The following is a 14,275-nucleotide window of genomic DNA, read 5'->3' on the forward strand; positions in this document are numbered from 1 at the left end:
GGATATAACCGTTCACATATGTGCTAAGCCTGGTCCGGCCCATGATCAGCCCTGGTATCAAATGCAGCAAGTCAGTAACAAATAACAAGCTTGATCCTTGATGGGATAGTTACAGTTGATTCGTTGAAGCTTTGCTTTTAAGGGCCTTCGGGCTTGGGGTATGACTATGGGGTTCATGGAGGCCGTTTTGGCAGGCTCTCCTCATGATCATATAGATAGCTTGAAACTCTCAACTTACCTCTAAGCCCTTGCGACTAGGGGTTAGAGGTGTAAAACGGCCAGGCTGGCACGACATTGCCTGCAGGTGGCCCCCAGTGCTCGGCCATGCCACGGGCCGGGCTGGTCCGTGGGCCAAGCCTTGGGCCAGGCCGAGCCAAAGCTATTTATTTAAAAAAAATGAAAAAAAAAACTTAAATTTTAATTTTTTATGTATACAATTGTTTATATATATAATAATTAAATAAATTAGTATAATAAAATTAAAAACAATTGTTCATCTTATTAATATATTATATAATTATAACTTATATAAATATATAATATTATATATATAATGTATATAAATAATATATTTGGGTCTGGGCCATGTCGCAGGCTAGGTCATACCGGCATGCGGGCTGTGGGTGGCACTGCTCACTCAATCATGTCATGCCGACCCACGAACCTAAAACCCCAGGCCCAACACGGCCCACGAACCGTTGTGCTAGGCCATGTCAAGCCAGTCCAAATTCATGTCGAGCTGTGCTGGGCCACAAGCGGCACGACCTGATTTACACCTCTACTACCGGTGTCCATAAAAAACCAAACCACCAAATAATCAAACCGGAAAATGCGGTTAATTGAACAGATCAGTTCAGTTTCAGTTCGGTATTTTAAAAAAACCGAAGGATCAACTCAGTTTTAGATTAACCTAAAAAAATCAGCAATTAACCAAACCAACCGGTATATATTTATATGTATATTATATATATTTTGTGTCACATATTATCTATATATTATTTATAAATATATATGCATCATATATAAATATATACATATATTATATTTATAAATATATTATGTATTATGTATTTTTATAATATTTATAATATATTATATATGATTTATTATTTATAATATAATTTTATACATATATATTTATATAATATAATATATATAAAAAAACCGAAAAACCAAATAATCAAACTGGTCAAAAACCAAAACCGATCAACTCATTAACCGATGGTACCGGTTCGGTTTCGGTTTGGAGAAACTAAAAAACTGGTAGGACTGGTAGAGTTTGAAAAAAAATAATATCTATGGTTCGATAAATTGACTGTGGACACCCCTACTTTTAGACGAATCAAGTAAAAGAAACTCAATCTGCTTGCTGTAATCATGATCCCATATTTCTATCTATCCAAGAAATGGATCTACTTCCTGAATTTAATGCATCAAAATCGCAGATTGAACAATTTAATTTTGCCTAGATCCATCAGACAACCTGCGGAAGTGCGAAGTGCAGACTAAAAATTGTGAACGGAGCATGAACCATCCAGCTATCCTTTGAGACCTGCATGAGAAGCCTTATTGCCAATGCACCAACAGCCATTGGATTCTCGCAACATTCTTGTATGATGCCCTATTCCTAATTGCACCACCAATCCAGAAACAAAAGAACATTCAAAAATGGAAAACCGTAAACTTCTCAACAGCTTCTCTTCTCAATCCACTAACTTAAACCTTACCTATCAATATTCAACCTCTGTACAGCACAAATCTCGCAATATCATGCAGTCCAGCATCTTTATAACATTCAGCAATTCGCTCTGTGTATTCAGCCCATGTCCCTTCAACAGAGGCTAAATCCAATAAAAATGCAGCTTCGTCCAATGAAACCTGCAATTGCAATCAATGTCAACTACCTCATTAATCAATTCAAGAAATAAAATTAAAAAGAAAATCTCTATCATCATACAACCTGAGCAGGTGCCTTTCCCTTCTTCAGATCTTCTTGTTTACCTTCTTCTGTTACCTTTTCCTTGATATATTCAATTTGTTCATCCTCCCACTGTGCAATTTCAGCAACTTCCTGAATAGGACTTACAGGATCCATTATTCCAAATATGCTTGCAATCAGAGAAATGTCAGAATGGAGAGAGAGAGAGAGAGAGATTTTGGACTGGTAAAGGAAACAACAAATGAATTAATGACAACTGGAAGCAATTACCTCGTATTTGCATCCCAAAGTCCACCATGGTGATTTAAGTGCCCCCCTCGCAGCATCTTTAGCTTCTAGATTACGTCCAACCCTGTCAGGATGCATTACAAGGTTTCTTAAGAATATTGTAAGATGCCATTTCACTTGGCTGACTTCATAAACCACTTCCATAGAACAAGTAAAACACATCCTCTGAAACTATTCAGGCAAGGGTTCTACGAACTTCAGCAAAATTTCTGCATTAAATACAAAAGGACGCCCAAATCCTGGAAAGTGTTCCTTTTTTGTGTAGAACTCCCCAGTCACCAGTGCTGAAACCTTTACCACAAGTAAAATTAATTTAGGGGGGGCAACCCTAAAATCCAGAATTCCCCAAATCATAAACTAAGCTAAATCACAGAAGTCTCTCACATGGTCCCCTTTCTCGAAGTGTTCCATCACTTTACGTTCTAAAACATCTGGAAACAAACCAACCTGAAACACAAAAATTTGATTTTATAATTTATCTGGTGTTTAATTATATACAACATAATTCAGACACCACTTCTTACCTTCTTCAAAAGATAGACATCAAGACTTGCAACTTGAGATTCAGCAAGGTCACCCCTTCTGTAAAGTTTATTACCAGCCTCAGATGAAGCAGTAAATAGTTTGTCATTACTTTCCTGTGTGTTGTTGGCATCCTCCTCAACCAATATTCTATGAATATATTGATCTACCTGGATTAGAAATACTCAGATGACACAAGTCAGGATACATCATAGAGAAAAGCAAATAAAAATTGAAATATGTTGAATTTTTCACCAGTAGAATGCATCTATCTGAGAACAGAAACAAGCATTATGTCAGTTCAACATATTACATTCTTGGCTAAAAGCCACACCCCATGTTTACGGACTTCCACAACTGGCATCTCCATCCTGTGTGAATGCAATGACAGATGAAAATAAAACCACAGGAGAAATTTTGCAATAGCAATATTGTTAATGACATTGCAAAACAAAAGAATATATTATTAAAATTATTGATATCCTACCCAGAAGGAGCTGTTGGCCATCGCAGCAAGGCAGTTACAGCACCTATGGAGAAAGGGAAGAGTCAAAGGATAAAAATAATTCAACTTGAAATCCATGAGATTAGCTGATAGTATAGATAGAAAGTACTTTATCCAAACCTGATTGACTTTCTGATAGGGGAATAGCAAGGGGGATTAAACCTTGCTTAGCTCCAGGAGAAATGATGGTTTCACCTGTTACAAAGAAAATAAGCCAGAAACAGATTTGGAAAAAAAGAATACATAGATGACTATTGTCCCCCTGGTAGAAAGCATGTGCTTTTGCATGTGAGTGAACAGGAAAAAAAAAAGTGGAAAGATTTTTTTCACTCCATGGAGCTACACAACAGGGAGTAGCCCATCCCCCAACCCTGGTGCAGGTGGGATTCGATCCCAAGCCTCCACTACAACCAACAGTAGGCCTTACCAACCAACCAGTTGGCACCTTGCACAATATATTGCGAGAGTTGCCCAATATATTAAAGATACTGGGATGAACCAAAGCAACTCTCGGCATCATATAGTAAATATGTGTGTTGGAGGTTGAGTGGGTAAAAGAATAGTCTTAAAGATGAAGTTCCATAAATAAACAAGGCATTAAAGTTTGAAAAAATGCATCAGAGAGCAGAAACGCACTATTCTCTGGAAGTGACAAAGAAAATTCTAGAGTACCACTCTCTTACGAGACATTTGAACTTGGGATAGGACAACAAAAGAGAAAATTAAAGATCTGGGCTTAGCATGGAACCCACAAAAGGAGGGAAGTAATAATATGGCAACAATGCAATTAGTAACCTCACATGGTATCAAACAAACAGTGAGTAATATTCTTGACAACCACATTAACAACAATCAGAATTTTTTACAGCATTGCTAATTGGCAAAGCCAATTATGAAGAACCACAGGTGGCAAAGGCAAATGTGTAGAACCTCAGACCTATGAGCAGTGAATAAAGCCAAAAGGCAAAGAAGAAAGCTTTTATGTTTTGGGTATCCAGTTTAAACTTTAAAGGAACATCAGGAATGGATTTGTTACCTTCAATCACAGCTTCACAACTAGAGACTATATTCGAATGACTCTACATAGGTCAAGCCTCTTGCTTATCATTTGTGGCAGTTTTAACTTCTAACAGGCCACCACAAATTCCATGGACACTTGACATGATACTTCTTTTAACATACCAATGAAGCTCTAAGTTGAAGTCACCAAAAAAAAAAAAATCAGCACTTAGTGTTCTTGGAAATGTGTAATGAAAGAGATATATCCAACAAGGAACCAAAGCTTTGTTTTTCAAGCCGTTTTTCTTAATTTTCTAAATTTTACCATATCTTGAATTATTTATGTAATCTAAGATATACATACAATAGTATCCCCCTTGCCATTATTTCTAAAGGTTGACCCAACAAACACCTCCAGATATCTGACTGTGTGGTGTTTGTGCCGCATGCCAAGGTAAAACTGCTTTGTATAAAATATAAAATACAGGGATTTCTTGCCCATTGCTATGTATAGCTCCAACTTTCAGCCATGGAACCAGAGGTAACCATATGAACTCCACACGAGCTACATAATAGAGTTACGTTCCCATGCTGAGATGGCAATAACAAAAGGAAATGCATGATAATATAGAAGTGAGCAGAATAATCAAGAGATGTTTTAGTAGAAAATGAGGGCCATCAACAGATTGACACAATTTACCTCTCGTTTGAAGCATTTTCAACAAATATTGCAGATGTTCAGGAGGTTGAGTTGCAGCTACATCTTTGATGAATGAGATATGGTCTGCATTTTATTCAAAACTATTGAATTATACCATGTTTGTCAAGCAGAACTAACTCCTCATGTCAGCGATACTAAGAAAAGAATTTTTAACTTCATCAGCAGTATGCTCATGAAAAGGTCAAATATACAAGGTGACATGAAACAGAAAGAAACACATCCATTGACCTAGTATAAAACTGTTTTTAAGTTTATAGCTGCTCAGCAAAGGCAATAGTATAAATGATAACTTTCCTCTTTTTCCTTTTACATTTTATTTATACAAAAACACAAATCAACAATAGTAGTCAAGAAGATTTGTATTAAGATTAAAGAAAGCAGAAAAAAAATACAATAATGACTTACAAGGTGGAGGCCAGTGCCAGTCAAAGAATTATAAGCCCATCCCAAAGCAGCCCAGGTAGCAAAGCTAAACAAGCTCTGCTATGACAACAAGGACTTACCATTTCCAGGAAAAAAAAAACAATATGGTTGAAAAGGATCTCTCGTATCTTCAAATTAAACACGTCAGTGGAGGCAACCATTAAAAAAAACAGTTGAGACTCTTAGGTTGCAAAAGATAACACATAGACTGTTCAGGGATGTTCCCTCTCCATATCTTTTTCGAGTTTGATTACTTTTTTTAGTACATAATAATGGCAATGCTAACCCAGAACTTAGTATCCATCTCAAAATGGTGGTGCACAAAACAACATTAAGCAAGTACTATAGCCTCCAAGACCCTCTCCCAATTCCCTTGTTCTATATAGTTAGGCTGAGAAAATCCTCTTCAATCAACAAAAAATAAGAGCATATATGAGATAGACACTCAGACCCAAAGAGTGGTTGAGGACCAATATATATTTTGGGCAAGCAGCACAATATGTAGGTTAGCAGACGCTAAAAGGTGAAAGATAAGATTATTTTTCCGAGAAAATGCCAATTAAATTGGACATATATCCATTAAAAGTAGATACTACCAAATTCTGAGTTGTGATTCAGTCTCTATCCACATATATACACAAACAAGAACAACAGCGGGTACAGAGAGACGACTGCTGATAGTGGAAACATTACCAGAAAACGAGGAAGTGTAAGAGCATCTGATTGTAGGTCGGCCGCGGCGGAGAAATAATGTGGGAAGCACCCTTGCGCAAGGTAATCCGTTCACCACTCCCCCGCCCACCTTCATTTTGTTCCACCACCACCAACACCGCCACAACAACGACCATGCCAGACCTAATTATAGTATCCTTTTTCTAGTTTCTCCTATCCAGGTCCAATCACGCAGGAATGGTCATGCTGAACGAAACGTGTGAAGAATCATGACGCGGTAAGCACCTATTGGTTGCGAATTTGCGAGTCCGAATTTCTTCGCCATTGGATTGGATTCTGTCCGATCCAAAATCAATTTGGACGGATTGGACGGACCAATAAGACATAGTGGATTAGACCAATTCCGTCTAAAATATTTATTAGAACGAAGTAGACCTCGTGGGTTGGATTAAGTCAATATATGATCCATTGATATATTGATATAAGGTAAGAATATGGGTGTCAATGGATCGGATTTGGGTTTAAACCAATCTAAATCAAAACGAATTTGAACATATATATATTAGACCGTCCATAGATACATTGGACTGGGTCGAATTAGACCAAATCCAATCCATTGACACCCCTACTTCCGATACATGGTAGAATGGGGTTGTGTGAGGTGCAAATTCCAATTTATTAGTTGCAAGGAGCATGTAATTAAGAACTTTACAGCTGCATTTGGAAGTGATATAAATCAAGAATCGATGTAAAATTTATATCGGTTTGGAAGGAGCATGTAATTATGATCGACATAAAACTCCACTCCAGTTCAATTTTGCATGCGTTTTGGATGGAGATGAGTTTTATGTCAATAATCAATGTAAAACCTCATTAAGCATAAAGTTTTGCATCTATAATCAATGAAAAAACTACGTCGATTTTATCGATGTAAAACTTTACATTCTTCCACCCATCATGTTTTTCAAAAAGCAACAGTCACTTTCACAGTTCAATGTAAAAAGTTATCAATGTATTTTTACACCTATGACATTTTACACTAATTCCAAACGCAGCTTAAAGCTCTTTCAGCAGGTAAATCACAAATCCATACTCACATTATACTCAAAGCCACTTCCAAATGTGAATTGAGAATATTTCAGTATTTGAATGTTTTATTTATGGGGAGATATTTACAATACACAACTATAAGTGATTGTGAATACTGTGTGAGCATTGTTTTGTGAGGACTGAATCCGATCTCATTTCAGCCATGTATTGGGATGAGTCTTGATCTGCTCCTCACTCCAGTTGCACATTGGGGACATCTCCTGTTTTTATTTATTATTTTTTTATGATAGATGTTTTCAATACACGGTGGGATGTGGTTGTGAGGTTGGTGTGAGAAACGCTTTGTGAAAAACATATCTCAATTCTATTAAAATCATCTCCCGTAATTGATTATTTCATCCATGGAAAAGATATTCTCAATGCAAGACCGTGATGTTCCTAATGTAGGGCTGCCAATTAGGCCTGCATCTAAAAAGGGTCCACGCAACTATTATAATATTTTGAAAATCCTAAATTGTTCTTTCTATCTTATTCACCAATCTCTAATCAGTAATCACCATTTACCAACAAAGAAAAAAACCCCTAATCACCAAAATCCATCCATACTTTGTCAATTTTGTGATCGACTTGTTATTGAAAAAAAAAAGAGGCTTATGGTACCTTTGGTTGCCAATAAAGGATGAAACTAGAAAGGATGGGATGAGAAAGACTATGATGGGAAGAGAAAATATTTTTTCTTAGATTTGCATCTCATGTTTGTTTCCCTAGAAACAATATGCTAAATAATCAGTTTCCTGTGTCTGTTTACTGAGAAAACCAATCAGTTTTGCAATGTGATGTTTTCAATTGCTTGACATTGTATTCATGCCAAAACTAGCAAAACAAAAGTTTTGTATTCATTCAAAAATTCAGAGCAAAGCATCCATACATCAAACGATAGTATTCATCGCAATAATGTGTAGAATACATCCTGTTATTCAAAAAAAATGAAAAAATGAACACAAATAAGTGGTTGTATGAACATTGTTACCTTTGCGAAAGTGAGCAAAAAATGATACATACCTCAAACCCAAAAATCACAAAACCGAACAAATGTAGAGCTTACGATATATCTATAACAATCGTTCATCATTTTGGATTTGAAAATAGTTAGAATATCTTACCTTTGCGCGAGTGAGCAAGGAGATTTGGATCCTACAAGTTAAAACACACAAACAAACACACAAAAAAAACGTTTAATCTATAGAAAAAAATCAAAGGTTACATGCCGTAAAGAATGGATCCTGGCCAGAGAGCAGCCATCTCTTCTCACCGACAAGAGGAGCTTGATGGCTATAGAAATAGTATAAAAAATACTCGCCGGTCGTCGACGGTCATGTTCATAGTCTTACACTCTTTCTTTGTCTGAAGATCAACGATAACGGCGTCGGTGAAAAGACCGTTGTTGACACAGGTTCACAGTGATGGCTGTCTAAAAAGATAGTAGGAGGAAGAGCTTGATCTTTTTTCTCAAAAGTTTCCTTTCGCACTGGGATCACACCAAATCAACCCAACCCCATTTCATCCATTTTAGGAACCCATATTCCACACATTTCCCTTCCCATCCCTTCGAACAAATACCTGAAAACTAAAATCTTATGAGAATATTCCCATTTTCTCTTCCCCATCGCAACAACTAAACATACCATAAGGAGCATCCTGCTTGTATTTTGGGAAGATTACTTCCATTTCTAGAGAGGAGATAGAGGAGGACTTATTGGCAATGATGAAAACGAGGGCTAAGATCATACAAATTTTCCTCCTTAAATTCTACTTGTATTTTGCAAAGATTACTTCCGTTTCTTTATGTAAATGAATATACGCTTGTAACATCTTCAAAGTGTTGTTAATTTTCCATAATTTTTGGTTTTGGAATCATAATCGATAAATACAAAGTTCCTATCTTCCTTCATCTGGATAGGTAATAGTAATGTTTTTTTAACCACTTCCTTTGTGACCATTTTGAATGTTGTTTCTTAGATTATCTCCTTCCCATCTTCTTGCATATAATCACTAGTCTAATAAACTAACATCTTGAGTTGAGCATGTTTGTCTGTAGATATGGATGTGAACCAATCAATGGTATCTAGAAATTTCAATATTTCAGCTTCCTGTCTACGGATACACACTTAACCTCAACTGGTGGTATGTGAAAACATCCATTTGGAAATTAGGAATTTGGTAAGAATCTTGAGTTTCTTGTTCTTATAATATGATGTACAAGTTCATTTAAATTTAATCTTATTTATTATCTCCACTGATAGAGACCGGCTTTTAGGGATGGCAATTTCCCCATAAAACCGGGGTCCTACCATGAATGGGGCGAGTTTTCCCCAATCTTAAACGGGGATGGGGCGGGTATAGGGAAAACATTATTGCCCCGAACCAGGGATAGGATTTGCATATAATTCTTTGATAGGAGTGCTCACGGGGGTAAATTTTTGGACCGAACCAGTATGTTCAGTTTTTACATTTAACCGAACTAAAACCAAACCGATGCAACCGAATAATCGGTCGACTAGTTAACTGGTGGATCGGTTAGTCGTGGTTCAATTATTCGGTTTTTTTATGCCCTTAAAATATAAAAAAAGGAAAACACAGTCAAAGAAAGAAGAGAGAGTCTGACGACTCAACAACTGACCCAAAACACGACGAAACCAAATTGCTCAGCTCAATTGATTTCATTCTTTGATCTGTTGGTGCGTGAGAGTCCGAGAGGCGAGAGAGAGAGAGAGAGAGAGAGAGAGAGAGAGAGGGATGAGGGAATAGGGATCCTGTGCGGTGGGTGTCAAAGTCAAACAACTCAGGCTGTCAGACAGGTTGTTCGCCAGTCTGGCAGCCTAAAAGTCTCAAACTATCAATAGTCAGTTCGATAGTTTAACCATTTTTATTAGAATTAATATATATATATAATATTATATACAAATATATTAGTCGGTTTGGTTTTGGTCAGTTCGATTTTTTGGTTTTTTTTGCTCACCCCTATTCCTCGAACTAGCCCCGAACTCGATAACAAACTAGTAAAATATTCATGGGTTTAGTATTGATTTCTAAAGTACTTCAAAGTTATTCCCAAAATTTTAAAACCTTAGGATCCCTTAATTTCATTTTTATAATACTCCCAAAATGTTACAATTCAATTCTTAAAATATCCTAAATTCCCATATCAATAATATGTACCTTTTTTCAAGGCAATAAGATGTACTTTTAAGTGGTTGCATTAAAGCAGGGAAAATTCGAGGATTCCTTGTCCCCGATGGGGAGTGGGTGCCCCGCCCCATTGCCATTCCTACCTGCTTCAGTTTCCATGAAATAAAGTACATAACTACGGAGATATTCCTGGTGCAATGCTGTAAAGGTTGTTCGAATTATCATTGTACTGACTGAAGTTGAACTCCCATTGATCCATCTTTTTATTAAGGGGATGTTCTTTTTGGGATTTTGAGAAGGGGGAAAGTTGGTCAATGAGATATTGGATCCCACTGACCAAGAATCTTATGTTCTTTTTTATTTTTTCATATTTATGTGGGGACTAGGAAAAGTTTATTTTCCTGGGTACCACTTACCCGAGTAAATGATACTCATCTCCCAGGTGGGTAAATAACTTTCCCACCTAGGGGGAAAGTTGTCAACACTTGAATGGGACAAAAATGCCCTTTTTTAATAATGAATTTTTATGGTTAAAATGGGCATTATCTTATTTACATGAAAAATAAAAGAACACGGGTAAATGCACTTACCCGGGTAAGTGTTTCCCAGGAAAAACTTATCCAGGTAACTGCATTTACTTTGGTAAGTAACTTATCGAAAAGCGACCAAGGCCTAAAAGTGATATAAAATAAACTAGCTTCTTTGAGCTTGACTTAATGAATACCTAATAACATCTGTTATGGGTAACTAAAACTTTCAGTTGCATGCCATGTGACCATGCCCATGAAAATAGTTGCTTACCTATTGAGCAAGAGCTGAACATCAATTTGTTTGCTAGCTTTTCGACTGATTGGCTCCAACATAAATGGGGATGAGTTCAATGGTGATTACTATATGCAAATATGAAGCCCCAACTTAAACTCAGTTTGGAAGGAGTATAAATATAAATAGGTAGAGTATAAAACCTTGTATTTTGTATTATTTTATATGCATTTGTATTTATATTCCTTCCAAATTGAGTCACAGGCTGTGTTTGGTTGTAGTGTAAATAAATTTACACTGATACAAAATTATGACAGTACAAATGATTTGGGTGCAAATTCTGATTTATTTTTGCCCTAAATTTCACCTTACTTTATTTGATTACAATACAGATGAAGTAAAAGAAGACATGAAACCAAATGAAATAAAATCAAAAACAAAATTAAACCGGAATTTGTGTTATTTTCATTTGCACTCCCATGCATTTGTACTAGTACAAATAAGATTGTAATGCAACCAAACGCATCTATCAATACTACTGATAAAAGAGCGAATATCCCAATTTTCTGGACTTTACCCCTTATCTAAGCAACATACAATGGGCATAAAAAAGAGCATATATATCCTTTACTTTCACTCCAAAAACTGCCCACTTATGACAGTTAAGAAACCGCCTACTTACAACTGTTCAAAAACTGCCCACTTATAACAGTTAAAAAACTGTCCATGAATTATAAATAATTTTGTCTTAGAGATACTGTCACGTGCAAATACACGTACATGTTTACTAGTAGTGAAAAAAGAGAAACATTATGAGCAATGAGAATGGTAATCCAAGGTGGAATTCCACTTGTAAGACCAACTTTAATACTCCACTGCATTCTCCTAAACACCAGAGCAACCTATCCATGATGCTTTCTTTTCTTTTCTTTTTCTTTTTTTTTTTTTTTTTTTATGTACCGGACAGTTGATTATGAAGCTAAGGCTATTAGATTTCCTCCTGTTTGGATTTCAAAATTTGTTTGAGAGAACATTTTCTGATTTCCATTTATGCATCGGCTTCCTCTTTGCTAGGATTTGAATTACTGCTCCATCTCATATGACGCTCTATAGATGCTAAAAGTGGATGGAGTGCATATGAGGCTGAATAATTTTGCCACATTGTTGTCAATTCTTGATTCTCTCACAATTTAGTTGATATTCAAGTTTCAAATCCATTACATTCCATTTACATGTACCACAAGGACCTGTCAAATGATTTAGATACTGAACAATAAGTCAAACCGGCTTGGAGTGGATATGGTCAAAAGAAATAGATGAATTCATTGTTGTTGTGATAAATATAGATGAATTCATTGTTTTTGTTGTTGATATTGTATTCTCCATTATCGTGCTACATGAGATGTTTTAAATCTTTGAAAGGTGTTTTGAAAATTTGAAGAATAATGAAGGATAATATAGATGTTTCAATCTTTCATCCATTCTTAAGGGCAATGTATTGTTGTGAGAAAACAGAGAGATACTTTAAGTCATCTTACAAACAGGAATACAGTTAAATTCGCAAGATCCAGGTGTAATTCAAGCATTTTACCCTGAAAGCTATGAACTATGAACCTAACTTCGGATTAGGTTAGAATTGAAGCCTTGGCCAGTACTGAACAGACTATCAGTCAGACTAATTAACCAGGTATGACCAGATAAGAATGAACCAAAGCAATGGTTTTGTCTTTCTCTCACAATTTTCAATTGAACCAAAGCAATCCTAATCACTTTAAGCCAATAACAAACAATGAAAACGATTCTTGATTTGTAGCTATGGGTGTGTTTGGTTGCAATGCAAATTTATCTGCACGGATGCAAAATTGTGGTAACATAAATGATTTAGATGCAAATTCTGATTTATTTTCATTTTAAAGTTTGTCTTATTTTGTTTGATTGCAGTACAAATAAAGTAAACTAAGATCTGAAGCAGAATAAAGTAAAACCTAAAATAAAAATAAACTAGAAATTGCATTCTTTTTCATTCACATTTCTTTGCATTTATACTAGTATAAATAAAATTGCATTGCAACCAAGCACAACTTAAAAAAAATAAACTAACACAATTACCAAGTGGAGAAAGTTGACTTTATTAAAAAACCGAAGTAGGGCTATGGTTGTCACACAAAATAGAGCGGTGGATGAATGAATCAACAAACAAGTTTTCAATGTTGAGATCACATACGTCCTCCCACAGGCACATCTTAGCGTGCATCGAAAACATCTCTGATTCATGAAATTGTAAATGGGAGATGTTCTCAATACATGATTGGGATATATCATGGGGTGCATATGTAAATTTTGTAATGTTTCATTATTAGACTGCGTTTGAAAAAGATGCAAATGGAGTGTAAATCCGGTTAAGGGTAAATTTGCACTTTGGTTCACTTTTGTCCATGTTTGGCAACATTGCATTTATGCATTGACAAATGACATGAAACACATTTTCCAATGCATATTTACATCGACAATGATATGTACAAGTATATCAATAAAAAAAAAGTAAATATGCATTCAAGTGGGCTTTTGATAAAAAAAGACATATGCTTTATTGGAATTCGTGTTTGCATCCATTACATCTAAAAGTCTGTTTGGTAAGTAGGTATATTTATAAGTGCAAAACTAACCCAACTTTGCAATTTATATGGATCGTATTTACAAATCCAAATGCGGCCTTAGTATAAAAAAGCGGCATGATTAAAGGGACAGTACTGTCGGACTATCCCATCACGTGTTAGCAATTTCTCGTGGAGATGGATAAATAATTTATCAAAGTATCGGGAAAGTATTGATTATCCAACCATTCAAAAATCATTATTTTTCACATTACCCACTAATACCAAAATATGAATATAGATTTATTTATTTTCCGTGAAACTCGCCAACTTATCCACCTCGCTTCTCAAAAACAAATGAGGCATTAATATCATTTAGGCTACATTTGTTTGTGGTGTAAATGTGAATTGATGTAAAGCTCCGCCACTTGTTTGCGCTTTCATTTGTTTCCAGTACAAATACATATTGATGTAAAACTCCACTACTAGTCTGTATTTTCATGCGTTTATTTTCAACGTAAGGTTTTCATCGAAAATCAATGTCAATCTCCCCATCAGTTGAGTTTTTTCATCAATAATCAATATAAATAATGCACCAATTTTATCAATAT

General features: G+C 35.7%; 1 protein-coding gene across 3 annotated transcripts; it reads right to left on the bottom strand.

The window, feature by feature from the left end:
• Positions 1-1,278: 1,278 nt before the first annotated feature.
• On the bottom strand, positions 1,279-6,283 carry LOC104606724 (protein IN CHLOROPLAST ATPASE BIOGENESIS, chloroplastic-like). Of its 3 annotated transcripts, none has more exons than XM_010272070.3 (12): positions 6,091-6,283; positions 4,954-5,037; positions 3,375-3,449; positions 3,237-3,279; positions 3,063-3,120; positions 2,752-2,919; positions 2,612-2,674; positions 2,424-2,518; positions 2,210-2,291; positions 1,961-2,071; positions 1,728-1,878; positions 1,279-1,627 (listed from the first exon to the last, which is right to left on the bottom strand). In XM_010272070.3, exons 1-11 carry the CDS (start codon positions 6,203-6,205, stop codon positions 1,738-1,740), a joined length of 1,035 nt encoding a protein of 344 aa, XP_010270372.1. In that variant the 5' UTR covers positions 6,206-6,283; the 3' UTR covers positions 1,279-1,627; positions 1,728-1,737. The 3 variants fall into 3 exon arrangements, with proteins under 3 accessions (XP_010270372.1, XP_088743625.1, XP_088743624.1); XM_088887499.1 differs by having other exon boundaries at positions 1,279-1,552; positions 3,375-4,844; positions 6,091-6,228; XM_088887498.1 differs by having other exon boundaries at positions 3,375-4,844; positions 6,091-6,228.
• Positions 6,284-14,275: the final 7,992 nt, after the last annotated feature.

The sequence above is a fragment of the Nelumbo nucifera genome, chromosome 5 (genome assembly GCF_055504915.1).
Source record: "Nelumbo nucifera cultivar China Antique chromosome 5, China Antique-T2T, whole genome shotgun sequence".
Lineage (NCBI taxonomy): Eukaryota > Viridiplantae > Streptophyta > Magnoliopsida > Proteales > Nelumbonaceae > Nelumbo > Nelumbo nucifera.

Bases quoted from the DNA above. Each gene is read 5' to 3' on its own strand.
- LOC104606724 (XM_088887499.1), bottom strand. From the start codon at position 3,774: ATGATGCCGAGAGTTGCTTTGGTTCATCCCAGTATCTTTAATATATTG. The intron at 3,121-3,236 runs GTAGGATATCAA...GCATTCACACAG, and splicing joins TGGCCAACAGCTCCTTCTGG to GATGGAGATGCCAGTTGTGG. The intron at 2,072-2,209 runs GTAATTGCTTCC...AGTCCTATTCAG, and splicing joins CTTTGGGATGCAAATACGAG to GAAGTTGCTGAAATTGCACA.